At 47.1% G+C, this 15,153-nt stretch overlaps 1 protein-coding gene across 1 annotated transcript in view; it reads left to right on the top strand.

The window, feature by feature from the left end:
- The window catches only part of LOC142785237 (uncharacterized), a 40,775-nt gene extending 27,381 nt beyond the window's left edge, over window positions 1–13,394 (top strand). The window contains exon 9 of the mRNA XM_075883676.1: window positions 10,756–13,394. Coding sequence (XP_075739791.1) covers window positions 10,756–10,796 — 41 coding nt within the window. The 3' untranslated portion in view covers window positions 10,797–13,394. The remainder of the gene's footprint in view (window positions 1–10,755) is intronic.
- The last annotated feature ends 1,759 nt before the right edge of the window (window positions 13,395–15,153 follow it).

The following is a 15,153-nucleotide window of genomic DNA, read 5'->3' as shown; positions in this document are numbered from 1 at the left end:
CTGCTCTAGCCAATTAGCGCACCTCATTGCTTCATGGGAAAATGCCAATACCGTCTCAACCATGCTGACCACGCCATTCTGCAAGACTGCAAACGAAAAAGAATTCGCACTCAAAACAACACCAAAACGTTGCCATGCCCTGTATATATATGTGTGTCACACAAAAGCAACAAAAAAATTCAGTAAAGTACTTTCTGGCGCGCGGAAGCGGACGTGCAACCTTTTGCTCCTGAGCGCACGGCATTAGTTACTGAGCCATGAAGGCACATGTCCCTCAACCCTTACACCACTTATCATTGCGGTGCCGATCTTGTGGGAAACAGCGTATTTTCAGTGTCATCGGCAAAATGGCAGAAAGGGCACACTCGGCGCCCTGCTCATTGCGACGCGGGGGCACACGCTCATTTTCCATGCGCAAGTTGCCCATCTGGGAGGAGGGGTGGGTGGGAGGTAGATGTTTGTGTGTGCGCAAGCTCATCTCGCTGCGGAGGAAAATCGCACACCTTGGACTTTCACCAGGACGATTGTGTTGTAGTTATCGGGTGCACAAAGGTCACTTCGCTCGCTGCACAGTGCCCATTTGTGAAAACATAGAGCTTTTCAGACACAGCGAAGTAATAACTGTGACACTTTTTATGTTGAACTCATCTGTACTTATGAATATGTGCATCATTTCTGCGTGAGCAGGGCACTGCACGTTTTGATCTGCTTACCATTCTTCGAGCGACATTTTAGTTTGTTGCTATAGTAAAACCCCGTTAATTCGGACTTCACGAGACCGGAGAGAATGTCCGAATTAACTGAAGGTACGAATTATCGCGAGTACGAACAAAATACTTCAAAAATGTCTCCTACACCATCAAGCTTCTATTTCTTAAAAAAAGTTTGTGATCGCGGTTTGCTTCACGGACGCAATGTGCGACGAAGTCACAATTTTGCAAAGTTCTTGCAGGTGGCTTAGTCCGCACACAGTGTTCGAGGAAAACATGCATATGTCTTCCAAAACGGCCAACGCATGCGCCGCCTCCGTCATTGTGTGGCGTGGACGCGCGTCTGCATCACTTGCGTCCTCGTCAGCTGGTTCCCTTTCGCCGTCCAAGACTTCGGCGACGATATCGCTGTCTTTCACTGTGCCAGCTACGGCAACATCGCTGTCAATTGCGAAATAATCGCCAAGGAGCACATCAGCTGGCATGATGCTCACATAGCGGCCGTCTTGCTCCTCGCCGGTTTCTTCATCAGCCACCACACCCGGATCAGCAGCGCCGTGCACGAAATCGCTATGCCTAAAGCAGTTTGCGACTACTGTAGGTGGTGTGTTGTTCCACAGGTATGTCAGCATGTGGATTGCGCTTAGCATGCTTACTTCGTACTGCTTGCTTGACTCCATACAGAGCAACATCCGCTCGAGTACCTGCCATCAATAGCGGCTTTTCATGAACTGTATGATTCCCTGGTCCCATCGGCGACAGGGAAGCCTTTGTGTTCGGAGGCAGGAATAGCAGTTCAATGCTTTCGAGGCCGGACACCTTCGTGTGCACACTGCAGCTGTCTAGCTTGAACAACACCTTCCGAGACTTGGCCACAGAATGGCGGTCGAGCTGACGCAGCCAAGCTTGAAAAAGTTCGGCAGTCATCCAAGCCTTTCTGTTGAACCGGTAGTCGACAAGCAGCTGCCTAATATTCTTAAAACATCTTGGCTTCGCGCGCTTCCTGATCAACAACAGCGGCAGCTGCTCTGTGCCGGTCATGCTAGCAGCCAGAAGAACTGTCACGTGCTCTTTACTTCATTTTCCACCGATGCACGAGTCCCTCTTAAACACGATTGTCTTGTCAAGCGGAGCCTTATAAAACAGCGCTGTCTCATAAGCGTTGAGAATGTTGCTCGGCTCGTACGTAGAAAGGCGCGCGGATAGTGCAGATCACCAGTCCTGCACAACACTTTTGTCAACTGCACCTCTTTCACCACACACGTTGCGGAACACCAGCCCATGTCGCTTCTTGGAGCTGTCGAACCATCCTTCCGACGCACTGAAGGAGTCAATGTTTATGGTCACCACGCACTTCCCTGCGAGTGCACAGATGAGGGGGCCAGGCTGCAAAAGGCCAAACACGCATCGCGCGAAATGGCAATCCAGCGCAACATCGCTTTTTCTTGTTTGGGACGCGCTGCCGTTCGAAGCCTTTTCCTTTGGTCGCCAAACATGTCCCCGTCATACGCTTGCATAATCTGCTCTTTGTTCTTCATGTAAGTGCTCAGCGTGCTTTTCTTCACATTGAACTTTTCCATCACTTCTTTTCGAGATGCTCCCGCTTGCAACGCCTTTAATATTTTCACCTTTGCAGCCAAATCTTTTGCTTTGTACTTAGCCCTTCTCGCTGCGGGAGTTAGGGCGGTTGGGGCCGCAGGAGACAGAGGGGAAGCCATTCTGGCGTTGCTCGCGCGGTGGTCACGCGCGCGTGCACGAAGTAGACAACACAAACACACACACAAAAAAAAGAATGCACTGTGATAAAAATGAAATAAAAACCGGCGAACTTGTCAAAAAACAGCAAACAGTAAGACTGTAGATCGCACTGATCACTTACAGATAAATAATTTAAGAGGGCAGACTGGTCATTGGGACTGAAAAGTAACAAAAAAATTCATTTTTCTATATAGGCACATTTGGTTTCTGCTAGTATTTTTTTATCTATCTGCAAATTTTCAAACACCAGGAAGTGGTAATTTTTTTGTAATGTCATTCTAACTGTCCAGATTCTTGGTGCTGTTAACATGCAGAACCTGCAAAAAAATGGGGAACAGACTTTGAGGCTTCTATATAATTTGCCGGCACCTGTGTTAGAAGCTCTGCTATGATTTTATGAGCCCCTTTATGAAGATTGCAAACATGCACACCATGATTGTTGCTTTTTGAAGAAGCTGTGTGTTTTCAATTCTTTCCATGTTTCTCAGAGAAGTAAATTTACGGCTGTTCAATTTTGAGGCCTCAATATCTCTGCAGCTAGGGCAGATATAACAATAATTCTTCTTGCAACCGAAACCTCTATGTGTGTAGAATGCAAGTACGTGAGCAGAATTTATAGCACGAGTCTTTTTAATTAATTACTCATCAAAATTGTAATATAATTTCAACTGCTTTTGAAGATGGATATAGTTTATTTTGTTGTAAACTAACCAAGAAAGGCCTAAAAAGAAAAAAGTCTTGCATACTTTCACTCTATAGTCATTAGTCTATGTTGGAATATCTCAACTAGCACATTAATTAGCACTTTTTTGTTCTATAGCAGCCTTAAACAATAGGGGATCAACTTAAGTTATCTCAGGAACAAGATGAGTTACAGAAAAACTAATTAAACATTTGAAATCAACAGAAAAAACTGCATAGTACTGTGCAGTTCGATCAAGATCACTGAAAAAATAAACAAAAAATGTCTAAGACCAGTCTGCCCCCTTAAAGCACACTAGAGGTGAGCAACCCAACTCAACCGTCATACAAACATGCTCGACGCGCAAGAAAAAAATGGAAAGGCAAATCCGTAGATTGCTCGTTACTGATGACAGTAGCGATGCACTGCCTTGTATTTTGGTTGTTTAAACCACCGCGTGTGTGTGTGTGTGTGTGTGTGTGTGTGTGTTCTTTAGGGGGGGTAGTACATCCTCCAAGATGTACTACCCATGGAGGAAGTTTTGAATCTCAGAGGCCACAATCTGATGCGAAAGTTAATTAGGTGTGCTGCCGTTTTGGCCAACAGATTCGGCTGCTGCTTCCCCGTCGAGACTCAACCGCGGTTGTGCGTTCGAATTAACTGAAGTGCGGCCGAATTTGTCCGAATTAATGAGACTTTTCAGTCATATAACAATGTACATTTTTGACAGGCCAGACGCCATGGCCAAATTAACCGAAATTCTGAATTAATGGGGTTCAAATTAATGAGATTTTACTGTATCGCATTCATTGCGGCTTTTTTCGTACTCCTCTAAGACGGGCGGAGTGTCTCCTTTCTATTCGATCATTGAATGCAGGCATTCATTGTTATTTTGGGTTTTCCCTCGCTAGCATCGTTGCAACAGCTTTCTGTCTGACAAGCGCTCATAAATGGGAAGTAAGGCTTGGCAGACATATGGAGGCAGCTTTCGACGATGTTTTGAAATGGGCTCCCCCCTGGCCTTTGGCGCATTTTGTTTGCTCCAGCAATTTGGACCATGTGGGCACATAGTGTGGTTTGCCACATCATCATTGGACGTGATGTGATATTAAGTGGCCATCACTGCTGTGTGCATAGCATCAACATCACCACTGTGAGTCTTCAGAGCCCACCCATAAGAATTGGTGAGCTTGAAGATCAGGTCTCCTGTCAAGCGGCCCTTTCCCCCAAGACTCTCAAGGCCAGGGCCTTTGTGTATTGCAATCAAGTTGCACAAAGCAGTGCCCATACACTTTTGGACATGATTAATGCAGTCCTCTTCTTCCACTGGGATATACCCATAAACCTTATCTTCTTGTAGCGCAACGTAACCGCGGCTGTGTCCGTCTGTGGGGTCTGACGAGGCGAGGGCCTCGCCATGCTCTTGGAGTGGACGGTCACAGCAGACGCGGTCGGTACAAACCAAACAATACACATACATTTATTTAACTACTTTTGAACGACGATATCGTCCGCCAAATCAATAGTAATCAGCCCACTAAGACATCCTTACACACAATCTCCTTACACTCGAAAACACGACAAACACACAATAACGACAAACACGCTAACACACCCAAGACGGCGTCGCCAACGCTTCACTTACAACGTGCCCCCCCCCCCCACCCCCCCGGCGCGGAGACCCGGGGTTCCCCCTCGCCGAGAACCCACACTAGACAAACCGTTCGCGACAGCCGCCACGCGCAGAAGAGGCTTCCTCAACTCTCGCCCGCCACCAAGGCCTGCCTTCTGCCAGGGGTCACCGCCGGCGCTACCACTCTACAAACAGTGTTACTCAACGCGAACACAACGCCATCTATCATCCCGCGGTTGTCACCCCCGAATTACGGCTTCTGTGCCAGACATGTGCGCCACGCGGCGCAAACAACATTACAGGGGGTGTTCCCCCAACCTTAAATCAAACCATATTCCTAAAAACAAAAATTAGCTACACAAGCTTTAGCAAAAAAAATGACATCGCGTGTCCATAATGTCCTTGCACCACGACACCGCTGCTGGTCGACACTGCTGCACTGTCCGGCTCGACTTCATCTCAGAACCAGCCCCACAACATCAATGTAGCCATCGGCGCGACGAATTGTCGCAAGCGCCGACATGTCTTCCAGTTGCGACCAGCACTTACGAGGGCGCCGGACTGCAGGCAGTTGCGCAGGTCCCAGGCATCTCCATCGCCCGACCTAACGACCGCATTTCTGGCCAGCGACGCTGACGATGTGTAGAAGACAGCCGGCTGTGGATGACATTCCTCCCTCTTAATACATCAAAAAAAAAAAAAATCGAAGAAACAGTGGAGCAGGGCCTAGGGAAGGGAGCATAAGGCTTTTCGGCCACATGGTACGATGGTCACTACTGCTAGCTAATACATCGGCGGCGGCCGAGACGCCCATCAAGATAAACTAAAGGTCACTTTTCCTAATTCGTGCACCACAAGATAAAAAAAAAGTGAGGGAAGCAGAGCGCAGCACCTCAACGCCACGATCAACCTAGTTGTGCCACGTGCGACAGGCAGCTACGCAGAGCCTTAGGCTTAATGAGTCGCTCGACAACAACCGGCATCCACCCAGCACCCAGCTTAGGCGCAGAAGAGGCAGCCACGAGGAGACATCCACTCTGTGAGGTGGCCCTATCACTCGCCGCACTTAGGAGCTTACCGAGCGATCGGCGTCCACCGCCCCGGGCGGTGTCACGACACCCCGGCGTCAAGCCACAATACAAGTCAGCAACGACACCCGGCTCCCTGAGCCCAAAGAGGTAGAAGAAGCTATTTACAGAAAAATCGGACCACTCACGAGGCTTCCGTACTCACTCGCTTCGGGCTTGGCCTACAAACCACGTGCTCTAGGCGTTGCTCACCCCAGGATGCATGGCTCTCGTCCCAAGACCGCATGGCTCTCGTCCCGATTCAACAACGGTTTTGAAAACTAACGACAACAACAAAAAACACTTGCAAGCAGAAATAAAATAAAACTCAACATGCCACTCAACTCAACGGTGTCCCACGCCGAGAACCCACGCTGGAGACAACTGTTCGCGACAGCCGCCACGCGCAGAAGAGGCTCCCTCAACTCTCGCCCGCCACCAAGGCCTGCCTTCCGCTAGGGGTCACCGCCGGCGCTACCACTCTACCAACAGTGGTACTCAACGCGAACACAACGCCATCTATCGTCCGGCGCTTGTCACCCCCGAATCACGGCTTCTGTGCGAAACACGTGCGCCACGCGGGGCAAAGAACTTTACAGGGGGTGTCAGCACCCCCCACACGTCGCAAAGCACCGTGGTGTAGTGCAGGTTGGGCCGCTCAAGTGACCTCCTGAAGAGGATGAAAGCAGCCTGAACGTCCATTTCCCCAGCCTTCTTGTCACTGTTTTTCTGACACTGGTGATGTTCCTTCCACACTTCATAAGAAGGGTCACCTTCCTTTGGGCCCGACTCGCATCCAGCACAAGAGTTGCTCAAAACAACGAAGTCAAGCACCAGCCCACTGAACAATTCAATTACGGTGCCGAGACCGATACGCGACGAACGACCGCGAGTCATACATGACCCATCAAACGACACCGCGATGTTTCCCATGTGGACTATTTTAAGTTCGGCGTAAAGTTCGCAAACCGACCGCGTGCAGCCGCTTGTCCAATTGCGTGCAGCACAATCAGCCGCGGGTGCCAACTTTGTCTTCACGTAGTGTTGCGACGTTTTTGTGTGAAGACCCCAGCGGCTGATGCCCATCAACGAGAACACAAATTCAGCACGGTCTGTATGTTCCCCGTTGCCTGCATTGCATGCGCGGCCAAAACGTTCACAGCAAAAGGTTTCATGCGTTCATCGCTACGTACGCGCCCCGAGCTCCACGACGAGGCAGTCTCCCCACAGGTCGAACACACAAAACGCAACTTCACGGCGAGTCCGAATTTCCAATGGTCGTGGACAATCTGCAGTTCTCCATTGCATGCCTTGCACTTTGCAAATGCCAACAAAGCGCTGTTCACTGCGTCCAAATCTATAATTGTGAACATGGTTCCATCAGGCGGCCGAGCTGCTTCGTCGACACCGTCAACCACGAATGCGTGTTTCCGCTTCGTCGCTGCAGCGGATGACAACTCCGATAACTTATCTTCGGCTTTAGCTCGCTCCTCTTCCAAGTCAGATTGCTGCCGATAGATTGTATCTAGACGCACGCGACCACTGCTCGAAGGCTCCGCGACTGACAGGGACTTTGCACAAGCTCCGTGACAATTGATGGGGTAGCTAGGCCTTCCGTGGTAGCGTCGACGACTTGGCCATGGGACGCGGAGAGATTAGCGTCTCGGGGGTTTCGCTGTATCACGGAGCACTTATTGAAATTCGCTACTAGCGTCCTTCGCACCTTTTTCGCACCAAACTTGTGCTGTGTGCGGAATTTGCACTCAAGATTTGACATTGTGAAACTTCTCTGCTGACACTGAGGCAAAATGGCGCGCATGGACGCGCGCCTCAATACCCGGAGCAGACGAAGCCAGGAGCCTTCACCAATAAGGAGGCAAGCTCAAGTCACGTGCGCAAAGTAGCGAATAGGAAGGTGCTCTGATACTTTTTTTTTGCCGCTTATTTTACAAGCCTCCAATGGTTAAATTGGACCCATTCTGGTGGGAATTTGAAGGCGAAAGACGACTCTCTCAAATGAGACCAAGCGGGCCGCGCTGGCACACATGAAAGGGCAGGGTGCGCGTCACGGAAAATGTGCGATTTCAACATCGGTTTCGGCTCAGATTTAGCTAGAAATCGCAAAATAAAGGGTCTTAGCAGCTAAAATAATATTATAGGCATGAAATTCACGATATAAGTGCACTTGTAGCTGTAGATTTCAAAAATGCAATAAAAAAAAGTTTTTTTGCGATTTTTCGGTCTCCACAACCTGTGTCCTCCTTTAAACTTGCTCAAGAAAGCCCTTCTGGCTGCTCCAAGCCTGTTATAAGAGTGGAACTCTGAACAGTACCCTGTTCCACCCCAGTGTGACTGTAGGTATAACTGTATCTACAAGTGTCCGCCCACATGGAATGGAGTTGTTCAGTTTTCAGTCTTGACCCCGCCTTGGATATGAGCAAGATGGCTGGATTTGCAGCATTTGCCGTATAAAAAAAAATTGCACTATATCCACGGAGTGCATGATTATGAGTGGGGTGAGGCATACATCTGTCCGTTTATTCTTGCTTCCGTGCGTCCATCAGGGCATCTGTCTGTCTGTCTGTCTGTCCATCCATCCATTCATCTAGTGAACATTCCAAGTACTGCCATCTCGCATCTTTTCATCATATATTCAGCATATAGAAGTACCGCCATCCAGCGGACGTTCCAAGGACTAATCAAGAGGTGGCATCGCGCACTTTCTTACGGCCTGTGCTCCGTGCCTACTTCTCCCCTTTCACCGCCTCTAGTTCATGGCTATATACTTGTTCACTATATTCATGGCACTGGGGCCCAACCCTCGCCAAAGCTTGCCAAAACCAAGGAGGTTACACACAGAGTTTGCCGTCTGCTAGTCTGTCTGTGCGTCTTTCCGTGTGTCCATCTAATGACCACTCCAAGTACCGCCATCTCGCATCCCCTGTGGCACATAACCGCTCTAGAGCGGGTATGTGCCATCGGTGGCTAGTACCTACTACTACTACATACATTGTGGACGCACGACCCACGCTTTAAGGAGCTTCGCCCCTAAAGGCATGTTTACAAATTACATGCTGTTGCTAAGTCGCTGTAAATTGTGGGAGCAGCGGCCACAAGCATTAAAAAGAACAGTGCAGCAGCCGCTGGCAGCGGGTGGTTCTGGCCTGTGTTCCGATCAGTAAACATGGTTTCTGTCGGTCTTCGCCTCTTTCCTGAGGGGGTTTCATGCTAGCCTCAGCCTCAAATCCCTACAAAATTTATTCTGCACGCCACGCAACTGAAATTTTTACAATGCCGACTGAACCGAGTAGCAGCCAGCAAAGCGATCTTGCATCTGCAGTCTGAGTGGATTTGGTGAAAAGTCAACTGAGTCTGCTTCACCGTACACTCCTGCACTTTTTTCTGCCGACATACTGCATGCTCGATGCTCGGCATAATGGACGCCCTTTCTCTTCGCACGAGGCCCTAAATAAGCTTGCACTGCATGATCACGCTTACCCACTTACACACAACGTGGGCGCAGTAGACAGACAGATGAATAGTGGCACGTGTGTGAAGGCTCTAGTAGCCGTTCATGGTGCTGGTGGCGGGCCAGCGCAGTGAGCGCACTGTTTAACCACCAGTAGGTACTGGCACTGTTTAACCACCAGTAGGTACTGAATCGTTGTCATCCTTGGCATAGAAAACCAAGTTTCTGTCGGACGAAGTGACAGTGTAGTCAAATAAATTTCCAATTCTACCGACATCAGTTAACACAGGTTTAAATGCACTTAATCCAAATAAATCTTTGTTAATAAAAGAAGTTGGGAATTCTTGCCTGCTAGGCTAGATGGTTCATTGATATTGAACAGTTGCCATGAACCATGCACCATAAATGAAGGGCCAGTGATAGAAACGGCGCTGCTTGTGAAATTTGGGTCTCTGTCATCATTTATTTATTTTTTCATACTGCTTGTTTCATGAATGTTTGAAATTGTGTGTTTTTCAATACGTCTTGAGTGCCTGCTGGCGTTGCAGAAGAGAGTGGTGAAACGAGGAAAAAAAGAAAATACAGTAGACTCTCAGTAAACGGAAATCTGTTAAACAGAACTACTGCTTAAACAGAATGATTGCCTCTGCAATGCTTGGTTTCGGGCTTGTATTCTGCACCAATGTTCACCTCTCAGTAAACGAAACTCCTGTTAAATGGAACACATTTTCCCGATCCCTTCAGGTTTTGTTTACTGAGAGTCTACTGTGTGTGTATATACATGTATGTATGTGTGTGTGTGTGTATATATATATATATATATATATATATATATATATATATATATATATATCTGTAGGAAAGAAGACGCACGTACGAAGTGATTTTATTGACGTTTCGGCCGCGGGTCCGGCCTTCATCAGAATACAGTTTATGGCACGAGTGCTATCTATATACATGTGCATATCAATAAGATACAAATATGAAAACCGGCATGAAAGGCGATATATGGGCATATATATATGCAGGTCACACAATTTGAAGGGCACCTGATACACGAGTAAAAAGATATAGTTTCCATGCGCGAGCACGTGGCGAGCACATTGTTTACAGATGAAACGCATAAAAGATAAAGCGTATAACATGAAAAGTAGTCCGACCGGTAAACATTTAAATTACTGGTCGGACTACTCTTCATGTTATGTGCATGAAACATCATGCTTGCAGTACGGCCTTGAGATGCTATGCTTAGTTTACTTGGCTCGGCTGCCTAGCTAGACCCCATGAGGTAAGTTTGACTGCAGTTACCAATGGCTGACGTTGCTATCCTTTTGTTTTATGCCTTTTTTTTAATGAGACGTGATTGGCTGTATTTCCACAGTTTGCACTCAGCCCGTGAAGCATACAGAAACTTTTCTGTCCCCCCTTTGTTGCAGACAACGGTGGCTACCTATGGGAGGCTGTTGGATCGCTTTGACAGCGGTAGCATTGTGGAATCGTTGCTTGTGGGCAACAACAAGTTTCCCGAGCTCTCCGCAGCTTTCAACACCGAAAGCGCCGAGTACATTTGCTGCACCGAGTGCGTGTCGCGAAGCCTCCTGGAGATCTCGTCCGGCGCTCCGGTGCCCTGCAGTCGGTGCAAGGATGTGCGGGCCATGCGAAAAAGTTACGATGTTCTGCAGGCACGCGTCATCTCGTACTTTTTCTGGCCCGCTGTCTTGGACTCCATGAACGTAGCGGAGACCGTGGAGCTCCCTGCGGAGCCTGCGAGGAAGCGTGCCAAGATCTATCGCAGGAAGGCAAAACTAAAAAAACCCTGGGTGAAGGCAAAGTGGATGCTGCGCAAACAAACGGCTGCTGAGGCGGCGGCGGCGGCTGGTGCGACAACACAGGAAGTCAATGCTCCAGGAGAGGACGGCAGCGCTCGACCCTCTCGCACTTGAGTGTACCTGCTGCTTGTTTCAAACACAAAAACATTATGTTGAGTTCGTTCGTGGCTGTGTCATGAAAAGAGACCGGATATTAGGCAAATGGATATTTCGTTTTTTGCGTGCCTATCATGCCATTTTGACATATGAGCATGAATCTGAGAGCTTTTGTAGTGTTTTGGTGCCCATAAAGGCCTAGTTTTTGAATGTTTGCGCCCAAATTTTTAGATAAGTGCCTAGAAATGCCTATTTGTAAAATTGGTGCCTTTATGAACGCTGTTTACTTTTCATATTTAGCTTTTGGGTACAACTGGAGACAGTTATTCATGTTCCCAGGTAAAATTGAGCTTTTGGAACACTGTGGGGTGCAACCAATACTCCCATCTCAAAAGTTTTTTTCAGCACTGTCATAGCTAAAAAGCTTCTTAGCCAATGGAAAGGCCGATTAGCCTCTGCACATGTATTCATTCGCGCCGCGTCGTCTGCTCGATATCTCGGCGCTTACTCGCATGCGTATGGAACGGGAGTTGCTTCTGTGCAGCCGCAGGACAATGAATAACAAATGCGAAAACTTGGAGTGTGATAAGAGGAAAAAGAGTGTAGATAAAAAAAGTCCACGTGGTTTTTGTTTTGTTTGTCATTTACTTAGCGGCGCTTTACTAGGTCGCATAAGAATTTTTACGTGCACTTGAAGTTGTTGCATGTCCAATGAAAAGCTTTGCAGCACTATAATCTATATAATATCTTGATTGGTTCACTACAAGCTTCGAAAGCAAGATGTGAGGAGGTGAGCTTAAAACTTTTGCCTCTCGTACGCTGTGGATTTCGCTAGCCAAATGGCTCCCCTGCCCTCTTCGGTATCGTAGCATCTCTGAGCCAGAAGGCCAAACGACGCAGACATATCAACACATCATGCGCAGGCAAGCACAGAAGATCGTGCACGCAATCTATGTGTTCATTTCGACATTCTCTGTATTGTACTGCATGTTTCTATTGGATGGAACTATCTATGCGCGCACGTTTGGAGAGGCTGCCAGGATCGTGTACCCTCACGACGATACACAGCGTCGCACCACTAGAACTGCTATAAAGGATGATGCACCAAAAACATGCCAAGCATTGTGAATGCTGGCACCTGCACTATGCGAGAATGGTGAGAACTCCAACGCAAAAGAACTTGCTCGATACGAAGTTACAAATAATAATAGCGTGCGTTGATTCCATTTGTATGCTTTAAAGTATTTCTGCCAACATTCATACTTCTAGGCAGGCAGCAGTGTATACACAAATTACTCACGTCGCCTTGAATAATTTTCGGTGTCACGTACTACTTAGACGTGCTTGTATGCAACACCTCCCCATGTTGAGGCTGCGCCCGTGAGATGATGGTCAAGCAGCGTTGGATCTGACATTTCACCTTTTTCGGGGCGTGTAGCATTTGCAAATCTTGGCGGGTGAGACTGGGAGCGCCCATTGCATGCATTCCTCTTGCCTGCTCGAAGCTCTCAAACCTGGTTGAGGGCCCTTTAAGGTGTTCACAGATAGAAGAGAAATTAACTCTGTGCAGTTAAACCAAGTTAATACGAGGCAAAATGGCCTTTCTGTCCTATTGGCGCTCTGGCTATTTGCTCCTGTGTTGCCCTTCTCAGCCATGCCGAAAAGAAAGACCCAGGAGCGTGTTTATTCGACGGTTGATACTCAACTTGCCATGCTAGACTAGAAAAAGGGAGACCATATTTTTCGAACTTTGTGGGAAAAACATTGCACGGCTATGCTAAGCTATGCACCATTGTACCGTCACAAACTAAAATATTTATGTTTGCTTTTTTGTTGTAGACACAGGTCCCGCACCTATTTCTTCAAAAATATGAATTGTGTCGAAATTCATTGCGCCTATATTTATGATTTCAGAGACCTAAAAGAATGTTTTACCCGCCTATTTATGGCGCCTGAAATCTAGTTCTTTAGTGCCTATGATTCCGGCTTCTAGTAATGAGACAGTCATAGTTACTGGTTGAATGTGATATTGTTTGAAGCCCGGGAAGTTTTTTCCGTGATAGTTTAGTGTAATTACGGTTGATTCATACATTTGTTCATCACTCTTCATGCAGTGTTCCTCCAAATAAATTATTCTTCTTGGTGTTACAGTGTGAGTTGAGCGTTATTCCCTCTGCGAATTGTTGTAAAGCCTGCCAATCGCCAATAGCAGCACTTCCCACTGCCAGGAGTGTTTAGTGTGTCGAATGGTTACGTCCCGTACAAGGGCTGGGAAGGCTGGAAATTTGAGACAGGAAAGAGCGCCACGTGTCTTTTGTTGATGCAATATGTCAAGTATCACGTGCGGCAGATCGTAGACGCTAAAGTTGAAATTTGTGAAGGAGGCATCGCATAAGAAGTGCAATAATGACACGGGGGATGAAATATTTAGGATGTGAAACTCCCATTGGATCGGGCGCACGCAGGTGTCCAAATAATGTCACATAGAATATATAAGTAACATGATCAGACGGAGACATTCCCGTTGACGGCGCAAAGTTGCAACCACGACACATGCAAGTTTTTGTTGAATTCTGCCAGTTTTCTTTCATTTCTCGTGAGTAAAATTCTTCTGTTTTCTTAGATGCTCAAGATCAAAATAATACAGAAGTTTCAAATAAATTGACCTGAAATTGCATTCTTGGGTCTCTGGAGGGTCAGGCACCCCATAAAGTCGCCGCTTGATGAGGCATAACCGTGGCAAATTATGTACACTCACAACTCGTAAAGCATCTTGCACAGAAGTTTATTATATTCAAAAATTAGTTCTAAAGATATGTCGCTAGCAGAGTATCGAATTCAAGACTATTTTTCATTCACTTCGTTATAACCAATATTTCGTTATATCGAGGTTTCAGTGTATACACGTTGGAATCTGTATCTTAATTTGAGCTATGTATATTGTAGATCACTAATGATATGTGTTTTAAATGCTGCTACTGCCTCAGAAATGATTGATTCCCGAGATATCGGAAACACATTATTTCAGATGGCGGAGAGTAGGGGGAAATTTTGAGCAACTTTTTGTGCCTCCTTACCCACGTAAACTTCCTTCTCTGTCCCAGCCCTTGTGGGACTAAATGTCTTCACTGCAGCCCTCTAGTTGAGATGGGTTTGAGGCACCTGTAATAGAATAGGAGGAGGAGATGACAGAAGGGAGCGAGTTGTTCAGTAGCAAGAGGGTGATGTGTATGCGCTGAGAGCATTTACAAGTTGCAAACTAAGTCACTGAGGCATCGGTGGGATGCAAAAGCATGCTCTTGGAGGATGTTTTCTTCTCAGGGGGGTCTTTCATCGCTCCCCCTTTCCGAGCTCTCTGACATGAAGAGTACTATGTGTTGTCTTCGCGGCGTCGTTGAAGCACAAGAAGCATCGTAAAAAGGAAAGATAGTTTACTTAAACACAACACAAGTGAAGTTGTGCGTGTGTGTTACTGCGCGTGTTGTTAACTAACCAAGTTTTTGTATATTGTCTAAGTTATTGAGTTGTTGAATAGGATGACTGAGCATTTTTATGTGAAGTCGGTCAAGACCTGTGGCACAACAGCCTTTGCGAGGACGTTAAGCTTTTCAGGATGGCCGAATGTTGGCGAATTGCTTGCACGTCCACGAGATGTACGTACCTTGTTATAACTAGTGAAAAGACTGGGTAAACGAAGAGAGTTGCTTAGTTAGCCTGTGTTGCATGCGAGTATCTGTGTTTAAGTAAATAATCCTTCCTTTCTATGACGCTTGTCTTCAACGACACCTGAAGACAACATACGTTGTGGTTCTCGAATGTGCATTCTGTGCAGAAGATCCCTGAATTGCTTAGGCTCTCATCTATTGCCAACAGACTGTTGGCCATTCTGTCTTGCAGCTATTTCAAAGA

The sequence above is a fragment of the Rhipicephalus microplus genome, unplaced genomic scaffold (genome assembly GCF_043290135.1).
Source record: "Rhipicephalus microplus isolate Deutch F79 unplaced genomic scaffold, USDA_Rmic scaffold_19, whole genome shotgun sequence".
Lineage (NCBI taxonomy): Eukaryota > Metazoa > Arthropoda > Arachnida > Ixodida > Ixodidae > Rhipicephalus > Rhipicephalus microplus.
The sequence above is the reverse complement of the archived record's forward strand: the minus strand, read 5'-3'. Positions and strand labels throughout refer to the sequence as shown.